The following is a 14,221-nucleotide window of genomic DNA, read 5'->3' as shown; positions in this document are numbered from 1 at the left end:
AATTTGTCTCAAGACTCAGGGGATATAGTTGGTCTGTTGTTGTTCTCCGTGTTCCGGACCGTGACCGTTGACGGGTTAACATTCGGAGCCCGGACAATTACCCACCCATCCTGGTTGACGTTCTAGACGGTCTGGTTGTCCTATTTAGTATGTTCAACGGTAGCCCGGGAAGTGTTGAAAGCGTAACGTTCAGTCTATCGCATTTTTATATCCGGAACTCCATGATTTGATAAAGCAGCACTCTGATTGGCCAGCAGCTCTGATATACTCAGAACGTGAAGAATGCCGATAAACAAAGAAACGATTTATTGTATGTGTGCTTGACGGGGCCATTTGATATAGTGCAGGTAATTTTACAGACAAGAGACGCCATCAAACCGATTTATGAAGCCGCAGGGTGGCTGGTAGGAACGTCAATTCCGTATGCCTCCTTGATGCGCTCGCGCCGTCTCTCTGCGTATCCGGGGCCATAGATGCCTAGATGTATGTTAGTAAACCGTGTCTGATGTACGAAAAAAGTTCCTCTTTAGTCAACATACCTCGTCCCTCACCGAGCTCGGCCAGGGTCTGTTCACCGGAGGTTCGCCATTGCGTCCTCAGCTTCTCCCGGCGCTCGAATTCGTCGACGTTAGGGTCCCTCTTCTTTCCGAACAACGATCCACCAGTGTACTCGAATCCTCCCATTGCGGCGGCCAGCGCCGCGCCGTATCCGAAAAGAGCGGGGAATGTGCGGGCTGCCATAATTAGCAAGAAAGCTCACTTGGCGGAATTGAAGACCTACCGCGCAGACCGAGGATGGCGCCGGAGAAGAAGCCACCAAGAGCGACGTTCCAGTGGTCTTCCTTCTCTCGCAGGTTGGCAGATGATGTCTTCACAAACTCATAGGTACCTCCCATAGCGGCTAGACAATTGAGTCAGAAAGCCGTCCAGAACCAACGGGTAGTCATCAATCGCAGCATACCAAGAATGCCAATTGTAGCACCAGTCCTCGTGAAAACTCCCCATGGTCCCACGTTCTGCCGGGCGAGGGTGTTTTGGACGGCGGAGGCGAAGAGACCCACGGAACCCGTAAGCCCGGTGGTCTTCATCGTCCTCCCGATGGTGTCCTGGGGGTGATAATGGTGGTCGTCCGCTGATGCACCCATGATGGCGGTTGCTGCTGAGAAACGATTCTCTGAAGCTCAAAATGGACCTGAACGAAGTCGGTTGCGGTGGATGACGGGTGCTGGGAGTTGGAGTTTCTGCCGTCAGTCACCGCCCAATTCACTGCCTTGCCCATATGATGTCGGCAGTAGATGTGACCAGACGATACAGGCCCTAGGCCTTCTTTTTCATTATCCTCCTTATTCTCCCAAGCTACGGAGCGACCGAATTCTAACCCCCAAGTCTTAAGCGAATCTTCGTTGTGGTCGTGCACTCGCAGGTACATCTAGCGATCAAGTGTCAAGCGCTCCCCGCGATCCCGTTGTTCCAACAACATTCCAGCGATCGAATAGTTCTACCTAAAGAGCAGCCAGATCGGCGCAGAGTGCAACACGAGCGGTCCTTGCCTATCTACATGGAAGTGACATAGACGACCTTACATCTCACGAACCGGTGGTTACATCAATACAAGAGGGATGTCGTCTGCTAGCAGGCCAGGTTGGTAGTTCAACCGAACCTTAAGACCGCAATATGCTAATATTCTGATAATATACTTTAGGCAAGACAGCGCCTCGTCTTATACGAGATATAATCGACTATGATCCAGCCCATCCGCCAGAGACAGGCCGTAATCTCCTCGCCGAAGTGCCCCCTGTCTACCCCGAGCATTACCAAGGACCGCTGCAATTCATTTCCCCATCAGCTTGCAGTCATAGCTATGTCACAAAGCCGCATCAAACCATAAGATCACCGCAAGGGGAGCATAGGGCATCGTCGGGTATAGTCACAAAGATATCCGCGATTTGTTCGAAATGTCGATGTCACCTCCAGCTCGAGCAGAGGATGGACGCTGGCGCTCGAGCTGGCCAAAGCTTCGGACATATACACCACTTCATATGGTATTGGGGGAAGTATAGGGGTGGCCAAAGGGAGGCTCAAGTTACATCGAAAGGTCAGGTGGTGGAGAGTTTCCGTTATGAATGCTCAGATCCCTACTGTCGATACCAAATTACTGTACAGGTCGCCTCGCCGCTGCTTTCCGACCACTGGGTCCGGCTTTTGACAGACACTGGGCTGCTGAAAAAGCGCGCAGATGAAGCTCTGGCATACGATCCTGAGCGGTTGGAAGGCATGGCTTGCCCGCAACCGATAACTGTGCTGTTGAACCTCCGTGCCTATATTGATAATGCTCTCTACAAAACTCAACAAAGCAAGTCAATATCAGCAGTCAATAAAAGATTTATGATGAGCTTTGGTGTTAACGGAGAGCCTTGTCGGGATTTGTTCGAGTTCCTAGGGTTCACGTTCAGAGTAAGTACTTCCGGCTGTGCCTGTGCGTGTAGTCATAGTGCTGATCGGTAACCCAGAGGGATGGCGTCTGGGATCCTCCTCGTCCTAGTCCGTGGGCGCTCAACACTGATGAGCAGAGGATTTTCCTTGATGATGTTCTCCACGAGCTATCAGCACTCATAGGGTTACGGCCTCTAGTAGAGAAAAAGGGCAATCAAGACGACTACACCTTCCCATCTGCCGTTGATGACTTTTACTTTGCGGTAGATGCATTTGAATGTGGGTGTCCTGTATCCATCTTAGAGCCAACATACTAATTGCTGCTCAGACCCCAAAGCGCCGAGACTAAACGAGTTCCAAATGGCAGCTGCTCCGTTAGTATTCCCCTTGCCGTGCCAACCATTTTCAAGTCTGACTAGCTAGCTAGGTATTACGAGGACCTGGGTGTTGTTGAGGACATGTCAACGTCTTCGATTCTCGATGCATTTTCTCGCCAAATAACGGTTGACAGAGAGCGGGGCCCCAGGTATCTGCAATGTCTCAAGGAGATAGGATTGCTTCGAAGAGGAGAAGATGAGGAAGCTATCAACCGTGCTGTTGAGACCGCATGCTCAGAGGGCAATCTATACCTTGATTCGGACATCACCGAAGCATACAAGTACTTTGGCCTTGGTCGCGATGACTCGCGACTTACTGAGGATAGCATCATTGGAACGTTCTACGCCTATCTGAGCTCTGTCTCTAGTGCCCAGGAGACCGAAGCCCGCAGGCAACTCTGGAGGATAGGCGACAGCAGGAAGAGCGAGCGTATAAAGTCCGCGGCGGAAGACAGTAAGCATGGATCTAGTCTCTTCTCTGTGTCCTTCTCACTCACACTTGCAAAACAGGAATTGCTACACCTGAACAGGCTCAGGTTTTCTTGGGAGTCAGCGATGATACAGCAGATGATTTCGTCATGACGATGTTTACTGCAAAGGTACCGTATACATACTATTGGCAGCCAGAGCCAGGGCTAACCTCGCGATAACAGGTAAACGATAATCCGTCATGCAGGGATGTTGCGCGGCGTGCTGTTCAATTGATAGCCGAGGCCCGGAAATCCGACGTATTAAAGCACTTCGTCAAAACGGGTGAAATGACAGCTGGTGAGATGGATGTGGGCGATGCCTACCTGCTACTGCAGATACCAGATCGAAATGCAGACGAGGGCGCAATCATGGCTGCCTACACGATATGCGTCGATGATGCCCCAGAACAGGCTGAGAAGTATAATCAGGCCCTGGCCATTATTGCCAAGGAAAAGAACAGCCCGCTGCTGGGCGGCATGGTGCCTGGTTACGCAGCGAAACCCGATCATGATTTGTCCAGTTGGCCCGTTGGCTTGCAAAATATTGGAAACACCTGCTATCTCAACAGCTTATTGCAGTTCTATTTCTCGGTCAGTCCCTATCGCGAGATGGTTCTGGATTTTGAAAAGCATAAAATGGAGCTGGACGAAGAGAGCTGCCAAAAAAAGCGAGTGGGATCTCGTGGCGTCTCGAAGAAGGAGATTGAACGCTCTCAGAAATGTGAGTAAAGCAGCAACCCCTTGTCTGAAACGAGCTCATCATTGGCGGTCGTTATAGTCCTCAGAGAACTCGGGGTGTTGTTCTCGGATATGATCTCGTCTCCGAAGGAATTCGTCACCCCTGGCCAAGAGCTAGCACGGTTAACCCTAATCAGCCCTTCCAACGAGGCCGCCATCCGCCGTCGGTCAACAATATCAGCAGGACAATTCGGCGGGCTCGGTGAGCTCAACGGAATGCCGGTATTGGGACCCTTGGGACCGCCGGCGATTATTCCAGAAAACGAAACTCAAGACCAAGCTTCAGGACCAGGAAAGACTAAACTATCTAGTGACGAAGATAGCGAGGCTACTCTTGTCTCTGACGGTGTGAAGAATGAGATACCAGCCACTCAAGCTGATGACAAAGAAAATGAGTCACCACAAGATGACACTATCATGATCGACGCGCCGAATGAATCCACGCCCAAAACGGAAAGCCTCAATACTCAGGCTGCGGAAACCCCATCAAGCGATTCGAATAAGCCTCCACCCGTACCACCGCGACCTACTCCGCAAGTAGATTCTCGGCGGCAGCTTATCGAAGAAGTCGAATTAGGAGCACAGCAAGATGTCACTGAAGTAATCAATAACGTCCTTTTCCAGAGTCAATGTGCCATTCGACCGATCTCAATCGCGCCTGATGGCGAGCAGCTTGACCAGGTGAAGGAGTAAGTTCCTCGCGCTAGGTACCCAAGGGGCTCAGTTGCTGACGGTCTGCAGCCTATTCTATGGAAAGGCGATCTCCTATATATTGTCGGACAAAGGCCAGCGATCAAAGGAGGAATGGTGGTGTGACATCAAGATCGACGTGGCAACAGGCCCCCGTGACATATACGCAGCTATTGACGGTGCTTTTGATATCCAGAAAGTCAGCGTCGAGAACTCAGTAGCAGAACAGTATGCTACTATCAGCAAGGTTCCTCCAATACTTCAGATCCAAGTTCAGCGTGTCCAGTTCGACGCGGTCAAGAAGCGGTCTTTCAAGTCCACTCACCATTTAGATCTTAAGGAGACCATTTACCTTGATCGATACATGGACACACCGAACCCCGAGCTCCTGCGCCGTCGTAAGCAGACTTGGGAGTGGAAAGATCTTGTGAGAAAACTCGAAGCCCGTCGAGCAGAACTCTTACGCCAAACTGTATGCACCTGTCAAGTTGTTATGTCATTTTAAGCGAGCTGATTTGGATTCTAGGAGCCCGATGGTCTAGATACTGCGACTCTTTTGAACAGTGCTAGGGACATCCTGAATGATCTCAGTGAGATGAAACAGGACCCTGACACTGCTCAGGATGCTATCGACGTTGACCCTGCGCTCGCACCGGAGCTCGATCGACTCGCACAAGCGGCCCAAAACGAACTTCATGGTAAGTCAAATTCCTGATTTTTTAGGAAATAGGGCTAACATTGAAAAAAGACCTGGACCAGGAAATCACGAAATATCAAACGATGATCTCCAGCCAATTCGATTACACTAAGCAATTACCCTACCGACTATACGCTGTCTTTGTCCACCACGGGTCGGTCGAATTCGGGCACTACTATATCTACATCTTCGACTTTGAGCGCGAAATCTGGCGAAAGTACAATGACACCTACGTGACCGAAGTCAGCGATCTGGATGAAATCTTCAAGAGCCAAGATCGCCACAACCCTCCTACCCCGTACTTCTTGGTTTATGTCCACGACAAAATGAAACATCGACTTGTCAGTCCGGTAGCAAGAGAAATCGTGGAAACATCGGCGGAGAGCGCGCCTGGGCCAAGCGCAAGCAATACCGCGGTTATGGAAGGAGTAGCACCCTCAAAGGGGTCAGAAGACATAGAAATGGGTCCGCCACCATATGATGAGGTTGTTGCTGAGAGCGGTGTATCAGGTGAGGGCGCAGACTCCGAGATGAAGGAAAGAAGGATATCAATGCTCGCGGATCACGGCAAGACCGAATCATGGGCACATAATGGGACTGACAAGACTGATGTGAAATGGTAGACCCGGGGAGGAACTCACCGAACGTCGCGGCCGCGAATCCACTCAAGCGCAAGGGCTGGGATGAGGCGCACACAGGGCCGGAAGGATATCAGTAGATAGGCACCAACAGGTGCGTCGGGAACTATCCGCCTACCCGTCTCGACGCTGTTGACTGTGCGTTAGGGAGGGTCCTAAACTCTTCAGGAGGACAGCGTTAAGCGCAAAGGCCGTTGCGGCTAAGAGAGGGCAAGCTGCTAGCCTGCTATAGCTCCTCGCCTAACGCAGCATTGGCTCCGGGTGATGCATATGTGAAAGCTATCCTAATCAAACTATGTACATAGGGGCTGCTTACGATGGTAATGATCATGACCGGGATGGATATCAAATATCAAGATACATATAATGCATGCTCTAATGTCTCCAGCGTAGAGTATCCGAAGGTGGCCCGCGGATCGGGAGGCTAGATCCGCCCGCATTCTCCGCACTGCAAGTGCATTGGACATTGGAGGCGCTCTGAACCTGAGATTGCGGCGACACTGGTATATATATACGGCTCGAATATGCCGAGAAGAGTGCTGTAAGACATAGTGAGGTGCCGAATTTGATAGACACGCTATATCAACGATCAAGTAGACATATGTGCCCCGGATGTCCAGTTCTGTAGCCAGTGTAGGTTATCCTGCTCATGCGGGGAAGTTCCGGGGTCGGGCCCAGAGCGGATCCGATTCCGCATCTCCGCTTCCAGCCGCTGGTAAATAACGCCTGCCCCCATGGACTCTTAGCTAGTCTCTCACCTCGATTACGTTCTTGCTGAAATCTACAGAGTGTCAGTAGTCTCTACTTGTCCATCATTTACAGTATGTGTTCACCCGCAACGATATGTTTGCGCTTCGCCAGACGTGCTTCGCTCGATCCGAGCAAGGTATGCTATCGATACCCAGTATGCGAAGGATACAATTGACAGTCCATGATCTCCGCAGCACCAAGTTCTACTAGCACGAGCCTTCTCGAACAGTGTTCGGCGCTCCGAGATTAACAAAGTGATCTCTTCCGCCGACCTCGCGATCAAGGACATGAAATCGAACTCGACTCTACTAGCTGGTGGATTCGGTCTGTCTGGGGTGCCAGACACCCTGATCAATGCCGTGAAGAACAATCCATCAATCACTGGCTTAACAGCAGTCAGCAACAATGCCGGTGTCGATGGAGCGGGTCTAGGCCTTCTGCTGCAATCCAAGCAGGTCAAGAAGATGATCGCTAGTTACGTGGGAGAAAATAAGACCTTCGAGCGCATGTATCTAGGCGGCGAGATTGAGTTGGAGTTGACGCCGCAAGGTACATTGGCCGAACGGTGTCGAGCCGGAGGCGCAGGCGTTCCGGCCTTCTACACGCCCGCTGCCTTTGGAACCGTCGTCCAGACCGGCGAGCTGCCGCTCAAGCATAATCCTGACGGCACCGTTGCGCTGTACGGCCAGCCTCGCGATGTCAAGGTCTTTGACGGCAAGAGCTACGTGATGGAGGAGGCCATCAAGGGAGACTATGCCTTCGTCAAAGCCTGGAAGGCCGACAAGCTCGGCAACTGCCAGTTCCGCTACGCGGCTGCAAACTTCAACGGTGCCATGGGCCGGAACGCGAAGATGACTATTGTGGAGGCAGAGCACGTTGTTGAAGTTGGCGAGATTGACCCCGCCGCTATTCATCTGCCGGGTATCTATGTCAAGCGCGTCATCCAGAGCACAGCGCCGAAGAACATCGAGAAGTACACGTTTGCCAAGGAGGAGGGTGAAGACACTGCTGCTGCCCTAGGTAAGGGCGACACAGCCGCCAAGCGCGAGCGAATCGTCCGCCGTGCAGCCAAAGAGTTCAAGAACGGAATGTACGCCAACTTGGGTATTGGCATGCCCATGCTCGCGCCTAACTTCGTCGACCCATCAGTGGAGGTGCAACTGCAGTCGGAGAATGGTATTCTAGGCTTAGGACCTTACCCGAAGAAGGGCGAAGAGGATGCAGACCTCATCAACGCAGGCAAGGAGACTGTCACGCTTGCGCCTGGTGCTGCTGTCTTCGGCAGCGATGAGTCCTTTGGCATGATCCGATCCGGCCGCATTGACCTGACTATTCTCGGCGCGATGCAAGTGAGTGCCAAGGGAGACCTCGCGAACTGTAAGCCCGCCCCTAACCCTCAAGTCTACCCTATCGCCATACTAACACAACCACAGGGATGCTCCCCGGTAAAATCAAGGGCTTCGGCGGCGCAATGGACCTCGTATCCAACCCGGCCGCCACAAAGGTTGTTGTGACCATGGAGCACACGGATAAAAATGGCAACCCCAAGATCGTTAAGCAGTGCGAGTTCCCCTTGACGGGGCGTACTTGCGTCAGCCGCATTATCACCGAGCTCTGCGTATTCGATGTTGACTTTGTCAACGGGTTGACGCTTATCGAGCTGGCGGACGGTGTCACAGTTGATGAGGTCCGCGCTAAGACGGAGGCACCGTTTAAGGTTGCGGATGATGTGAAGCCTATGCTGTGAGAGTGGCATCGGTACGACATGTCTGTTATGGTACAAGCTTCGTATATTCGTCGGCTTGGTTGCATTGTATCTGCGGCGCACTTGTTTTGTGGTTTCGAGCGTTAGTAATCCCATCAGGGCTCATTTGTATATATTGTCAACTGATATTGTTAATAGCTTTTAGCACCAGCGGTAGACATACACTGTATATCCCGTTAAACAACCACGTCAAATGATAAGCAAAATCCGTCTTTACTCGCATACTCATACAAACACCATATAATGTACAAACCCAGACCCAAATCCATAGCCGCTACCCCTACTGAAGCCTCAGAATCCCACCAAGCCTCTTCCAAATCCTCCCCATAACGTCGCGATTGGGCGCCTCCTCGAACTCCTTTAGCAGGTCATCGTAGTGGCTCGGGTTGCTAGCGGGATGCCGTAAGTTTTCCGGCAGCGGGTACTTTTTCGCATATCGGTTTTCTAGCAGCGACTCTAAGGCTTTGAGGGAGGACTCGGAAATGGGGCTTGTGCTTGTGCTGGAGGATTTGGGAGCTGTTGCTTGTGCTTGTGGTAGTGAGGAGAGGCGTGATTCGAGGTATGTTTGGACGGAGACGGAGGCTGGGCGGATTGGGTCAACTGGCCATTGCTTTGCGAGGCGGGTTAGGCGCGCTGCGGTTGTCTATTAAGAATGATGTTAGAGATATTGGATGGCTTGAGGGCTTGGTTGGAGCTTGAAGGAGCTTACGGAGGTTCCGGCCATGGTGAGTTTGGTACTCAATGAATTGGCACAAGAGTCGATTGGCAAGTCGCAGATTAGAAGAGGTTTTTGGAGTTGAAATGTAGCTCGTAGAGGCTCTTTGCGAAAATATTAGAACAATGATGTGAAATTCTACAGTTTCATTTGTCGTTCTCTACGGCCCTCTGATGCGGCAAAAAGTGTATACACGTGACTCGAGTGGCCTTACTACTCCATGTTGTTTGACTTACCGCCTGCACAGCCACAGCCTATCGATCAGTGGGGCGCCTCAGGAGCCAGGCATCCTCGAATTGGATCGTCAGCCGGAGCCCTCAGGCATGTCAGTCGGGTTGGTCAGCCATTCATCCATCCATAGCCATCCTCCACCCTCCCTTCTCTTCTCTCATCTTTCTCATCCGGCCTATTCAGTCCTATCTCACTTTTTCGCTCTCTTCGAATCCCTGCTCAACGCCCGAAGTCCCTCCTTACACACCGACAGTCCTTCTCCCGGCGCTTCCGCTCGCTCAGCTCGTAATGAGCTCGCAGCGTTATGAACGGGTAAGTCTTGCCTCTCAGCGGAGTCAGGACCAAGTACGAAACCTCGTACCTGGATCCTCGCATTTATCCTCTAAAAGTCTTACTAAATGGTACTCGACAGGTAAATGCCCACGACGACGATGACGCCCCTTTGTCGATCGCCCTGCAGCCTACTCCTTCGTCTCCGCCTCCTTCATTCCGCTCACGTTCCGTCTCGCCATCCTCAAGACGTCTCCTACACGATGACCCTTTACACCGAAATAGCACAGAACAAACCCTAGCCGATGCGTTCGATGACAGTGACTCGGAGGCCGGCGATGAGCCAGATGACCGGCAGCGGTTAATGAGGGCGCAGCCAGATTCATGGACGGCAGCAGAAACCAGCAACAACACATCCGCATCAGCAGCAGTGGCGGGGGCGGCGTCGTCGTCTGGCGCAGGCAGTGAAACACAAAACGGGGGCGGTTCAAATGGAAATGCCGCGCCGCCAAGGGGGATCCAACGAAGTTCGACGTTATTACCTTTCTTTGGCGGCACATCCAGTTCGGGCTCGAATCGGCATATCCCTTCATCGAATGACGGAGTTTTCGCGAATTTGGCGGCCAAGCCGGAACGGGGAGAGAAGAGTGAGGATCTGCCACCGGTATGTTCTTTTTTGGGTTAATTGTCGTGTGACTGGTTCTTTGGCTGACTTTCTTTGTAGTCATATGAAGAGGCTGCTGCCGACGCAACTCCGCCATACTGGGAGACCACTATTGTGGCGCCCGGCATTTCGTCGGATGAAGTCTACGTGGATGGGCTGCCGGTCGGCTCGATCTTTTCTTTCATCTGGAACGCCATGATCTCCATGTCGTTCCAACTAGTTGGATTCCTCCTTACATATCTCCTTCACACAACGCACGCCGCAAAGAACGGAAGCCGGGCTGGTCTTGGCCTCACATTAGTGCAATATGGATTCTATATGAAGGGCGGTAGCGAGTCGAGTTCAGGGGGTGGAGGCACAGACGAGCACATCACGCCACCAGACCCTAATAGCCATAGTTTCGACCCCAACCAGGTAGCCGATAGTGGCAGCTCGGGCGGCGATGGAGGTGGTGGTGCGGCTGCGATCACCACAAGCGAGTGGATCTCTTATGTTTTGATGATTGTTGGATGGTTTGTCCTAATTCGTGCTATTAGTGACTTCCTCCGGGCTCGACGCCATGAGCAACTGGTCTTACAGAGCCCTGAACGTGGACTTCCTGTTCCAGTTATTGCTGAGAACGAGAGGTCCGAGACGGTCGTCTAGTGTCTCCTTAATACTGTATGCAACGGCATAGAGAAGTTCTCTTCTTGACGTTCTCTATTGTTATTCCCATTTTTCCACTTTTATATTGACGGCTTAAGCATAAGCTTCAGTCACACTTATATACCTTGTGGCTATTTTTTTTTTCTTCTGAAGATACCAATCTGAAAAGACATACGTTGGGTTTATTCTGGGCAGGTCAGTCGCCGCAAGGGGTGAAGCATTGCGTTGCTATATTTGCCATCCTAGGCAGCGCTTTTTCTGTGCTGTAGTGTTTGACGTATATCTATCACTGCACAGCCACTCTTCGATTTCTCTCAGAATGTACTAGGATTTTCTTTCAACATCCCGCCTACTGCTCCGTAGGGTCCATCCTCAGCCTCACCTACAGAGCAATCCCTCCCGACACCCAAACAGTCCGCCTGGACAATCGCGATGCCTAATGGATTACGGCTTGGCGCCTCCCCACAGCGATCCGACTGCTCCGTCCACGCCCACGCCTACGCCTACGCCTCATTTTGCGGCTGATTAGATTATTTATCTATTTCTAGTCTCTGCCCCCAAACCTTCGTGGATATCGCCCCGGTATTTTTTCTCGATAGTACGTCACGGTACATAAATTAATGGCCAAGGTCGACGCGGCGGAGGGGGAGTCCGCTTCGTTCCCCGCGCCGCTAAACCAAGGGCCCGTCGAGGCTCGCTCGCTCTCCTCCATCACTGCGATCGCATCAAACCCGCCGAATTATCCTCGCAATCCGGCGCAGAGGAAGCTTGATCCGCTCGTGCTGTATATTGTTAGGGTGCCTGGAAGTCGAGGTGTGTTTTAAGCATACGTGACCTGGCCTGGCCTGGCCGGACCCCGCTCTAATGTTTATTCTGCGTTATTGTTTCTCTTTGAGACTCACTAACGGTCGAGTTTGTTGCGCCATGCAGATGTCTTTCTTACGCCCCTCAAACCGCCAACGAAGTCTAGTGTCTCGGCAGAGGCAATAAATGCTTCTCTCTACTACCTCCACGTTGCGTCTCCCGACGATGAGAATCTTCTCCAGGAATATGAGCAGGAGCGTGAGGAGCGCGCGAGGCTACGCAAGGAAGGGCTGATCGATGACGATCCGGACCTCCCGATACCTCCGCTCGAAGTCGCGCGCCTGAATAACGTGAAGCGCAAACCTGTTGCTGTTGCTGGCGCCGGTGCTGCGACGAAGGATGTAGAGGCCTCTAGCACTCTGCCTTCCCCAATGAAGCGGCGTCCTGTGCCTTCGACTCTGCCGGTGCAGGAGGGGGAGAATAGCTCGTCGGCTATATTAAGCGAGGATAGCTCTCCTGTGCTGCCCCCGCGGCCAACTTCGTTCAATGGGCCAAACCCTGCGTTAGTCGGAGACCAGACGCCGTCTCCTGTTCTACCTCCGCGGCCGACATCCTTCAAAGCCGATGAGATGCCGTCGCCGGTTCTACCGCCGCGCCCTACATACTCGAATACCGCAAACCTAGCAGGTGGAATGGAAGAATCCCGCCCGCCCATGCCTCCACGACCGCTTCCTGGTGTCCCTCAGCAAGAATACTCTTCCGACAACCGCACGCCACCGAAAAAGACCAACCGCTGGAGTGCATTGTCAGGATATATCTCTAACCATGTCCAGCGCGGCGACAGGCGCGATGCCTCTTCCCCGGTCCGTCACAGCTTTGATGTATCTCGGCCGCAACTAAGGCCTTCTTCGTCACACGATCCATCTATGCCACGTTCTCCTCCAGCATACCCTGCCAGAAGCCCTGGACAGTCCCCTACCCGGCGACCACGCCGCGATACCGACCAGCCGCAGCGCCAGCCAGGTTTCCATATCACCTTGATCCGCCGCGACCCTAGTCACGGGAGCCAGTGGAATGTGGCAACCATGTCGACGCCTCATCTAGATAGTACTAGCATTGATATCGAAGTGTCAACACCAGGATATAGTCGGTTCGCCAGCCAGAATGAATCGCTCTCGTTAGAGTCTCTCAGCTTGAACTTACCTGCTGAAGCGCGCAGTCTGCTTTCGCGACATCCTCACATCACTATTCCTTCCGACCCGCCAGACACTTCCGCACCGCGCGATCCGTCTCAACCTCGACGTTTCCACCGGAAGCTTCTCGTATCAAGACCTCACAACCAGGAAGAGGCGCGCAACTCGCGTGGGTCGCTGGACTTTCCTGGAGGACGTCCCTCAATGGATAGCATTTCCGGAGCTTCTATCAACACCCAGCACCCAGCATCATCCAAGCTCAAGACTGGCTATTATACTTTTACCTCACTCTGGAATGGCACTTGTACATTCTCAGCCAGTGTAAATGGTCGAAGTCTTAAGTGCAAGCACATGATTCCGTCCCCCGGGTTCTCCAACCCTACGCAAGAGAATCCCGCCGTGACCGTGGCCGAAATCCGTTTCAACACTCCGTTCCAAACCGGCCATCTTCAGTATCCAGGCTCCCAGCATGCCTCTCCCTTTCTTCTTAGTCAGAGTACGATACTCAAGGATCCGTCAGCACATCACGATCCTTCCGCACCATATTATTACGACCCCTCAGTGCCTCCGCCCTCGAAACGCGCCGCCATTGCCAATCTCATCAACCAGAGACTGAACCGCAGACCGTCAAATAGCAGCTCAAGTGACGGAGGAGGTGATGTTCCTCCGCCACTACCCGTTCGTCGACCTCCAGACGATGAGCGCATAGACCTTTCTCTCGCGCGCGAGAAAGCAGGCGGAGGTATGCGCGGCGACAGTGCGAAGTTGGGCAAGCTCGTTATCGAGGACGAGGGCATCAAGATGCTTGATTTGGTTGTGGCCGCTTCCATGGCTGTTTGGTGGAGGGGATATTATTATTAGCATGTTCATTGTTATACCCGGTGAGAGATGTATTGGTTATCTGTCTTTGATTGGATTTGATATTATATATGGCATCTAGCGATCATCGTTTGCGATCTATTGGTTTTGATATTTGTTTTGGATACTCCAATTTAGCGATCTGTTATGCGATATGGATAATGCATGATGTGGAATACTATTTTGACAAACTACAATCTGGAGGACTCTATACTATCTCACATTCTCTACCAGAATTTTCTAGGTTTCCTTGTTCTCGCATGGTGAGAGAGCATAGATCTGC

The 14,221-nt window shown here is 52.3% G+C and overlaps 6 protein-coding genes across 6 annotated transcripts; 4 read left to right on the top strand and 2 right to left on the bottom strand.

The window, feature by feature from the left end:
• Window positions 1-232: 232 nt before the first annotated feature.
• Window positions 233-1,187, bottom strand: BDW74DRAFT_97328 (Tim17/Tim22/Tim23/Pmp24 family protein). Its single transcript, XM_073734207.1, has 4 exons — window positions 962-1,187; window positions 782-901; window positions 540-734; window positions 233-477 (listed from the first exon to the last, which is right to left on the bottom strand). Exons 1-4 carry the CDS (start codon window positions 1,143-1,145, stop codon window positions 383-385), a joined length of 594 nt encoding a protein of 197 aa, XP_073586848.1. The 5' UTR covers window positions 1,146-1,187; the 3' UTR covers window positions 233-382.
• A 221-nt stretch (window positions 1,188-1,408) lies between these two features.
• BDW74DRAFT_146881 (ubiquitin-specific protease UBP2) lies at window positions 1,409-6,386 on the top strand. Its single transcript, XM_073723434.1, has 11 exons — window positions 1,409-1,641; window positions 1,703-2,454; window positions 2,511-2,712; window positions 2,762-2,807; window positions 2,861-3,264; window positions 3,321-3,409; window positions 3,464-4,001; window positions 4,059-4,707; window positions 4,760-5,180; window positions 5,235-5,406; window positions 5,457-6,386. Exons 1-11 carry the CDS (start codon window positions 1,620-1,622, stop codon window positions 6,026-6,028), a joined length of 3,867 nt encoding a protein of 1,288 aa, XP_073586847.1. The 5' UTR covers window positions 1,409-1,619; the 3' UTR covers window positions 6,029-6,386.
• A 480-nt stretch (window positions 6,387-6,866) lies between these two features.
• On the top strand, window positions 6,867-8,654 carry BDW74DRAFT_188362 (3-oxoacid CoA-transferase; the record flags this gene model as incomplete). The annotated part of the gene is made up of 3 exons (XM_073731703.1): window positions 6,867-6,929; window positions 6,988-8,170; window positions 8,227-8,654. 3 exons carry the CDS (start codon window positions 6,867-6,869, stop codon window positions 8,538-8,540), a joined length of 1,560 nt encoding a protein of 519 aa, XP_073586846.1. The 3' UTR covers window positions 8,541-8,654.
• BDW74DRAFT_146878 (ubiquinol-cytochrome c reductase complex assembly factor 2) lies at window positions 8,652-9,388 on the bottom strand. Its single transcript, XM_073723433.1, has 2 exons — window positions 9,268-9,388; window positions 8,652-9,201 (listed from the first exon to the last, which is right to left on the bottom strand). Exons 1-2 carry the CDS (start codon window positions 9,280-9,282, stop codon window positions 8,839-8,841), a joined length of 378 nt encoding a protein of 125 aa, XP_073586845.1. The 5' UTR covers window positions 9,283-9,388; the 3' UTR covers window positions 8,652-8,838.
• A 404-nt stretch (window positions 9,389-9,792) lies between these two features.
• On the top strand, window positions 9,793-11,083 carry BDW74DRAFT_174814 (metal homeostatis BSD2 family protein; the record flags this gene model as incomplete). Its single annotated transcript, XM_073728140.1, has 3 exons — window positions 9,793-9,816; window positions 9,917-10,438; window positions 10,499-11,083. 3 exons carry the CDS (start codon window positions 9,793-9,795, stop codon window positions 11,081-11,083), a joined length of 1,131 nt encoding a protein of 376 aa, XP_073586844.1.
• Window positions 11,084-11,703: 620 nt separating this feature from the next.
• BDW74DRAFT_174813 (uncharacterized protein) lies at window positions 11,704-13,941 on the top strand (the record flags this gene model as incomplete). Its single annotated transcript, XM_073728139.1, has 2 exons — window positions 11,704-11,896; window positions 12,014-13,941. The coding sequence occupies 2 exons, from the start codon at window positions 11,704-11,706 to the stop codon at window positions 13,939-13,941; spliced, it is 2,121 nt and encodes a 706-aa protein (XP_073586843.1).
• Between the last annotated feature and the right edge of the window lie 280 nt (window positions 13,942-14,221).

The sequence above is a fragment of the Aspergillus multicolor genome, assembly GCF_047715735.1.
Source record: "Aspergillus multicolor strain CBS 133.54 unplaced genomic scaffold BDW74scaffold_4, whole genome shotgun sequence".
Classification (NCBI taxonomy): Eukaryota; Fungi; Ascomycota; class Eurotiomycetes; order Eurotiales; family Aspergillaceae; genus Aspergillus; species Aspergillus multicolor.
Note: the sequence above shows the minus strand (reverse complement) of the source record. Positions and strands in the feature narration are given on the sequence as shown.

Bases quoted from the DNA above. Each gene is read 5' to 3' on its own strand.
- BDW74DRAFT_146881 (XM_073723434.1), top strand. From the start codon at position 1,620: ATGTCGTCTGCTAGCAGGCCAG. The intron at 1,642-1,702 runs GTTGGTAGTTCA...AATATACTTTAG, and splicing joins GTCGTCTGCTAGCAGGCCAG to GCAAGACAGCGCCTCGTCTT. The intron at 2,808-2,860 runs GTTAGTATTCCC...CTAGCTAGCTAG, and splicing joins TTCCAAATGGCAGCTGCTCC to GTATTACGAGGACCTGGGTG.
- BDW74DRAFT_97328 (XM_073734207.1), bottom strand. From the start codon at position 1,145: ATGGGTGCATCAGCGGACGACCACCATTATCACCCCCAGGACACCATC. The intron at 902-961 runs GTATGCTGCGAT...TCAATTGTCTAG, and splicing joins TGCTACAATTGGCATTCTTG to CCGCTATGGGAGGTACCTAT. The intron at 478-539 runs GTATGTTGACTA...ACATACATCTAG, and splicing joins CGAGCTCGGTGAGGGACGAG to GCATCTATGGCCCCGGATAC.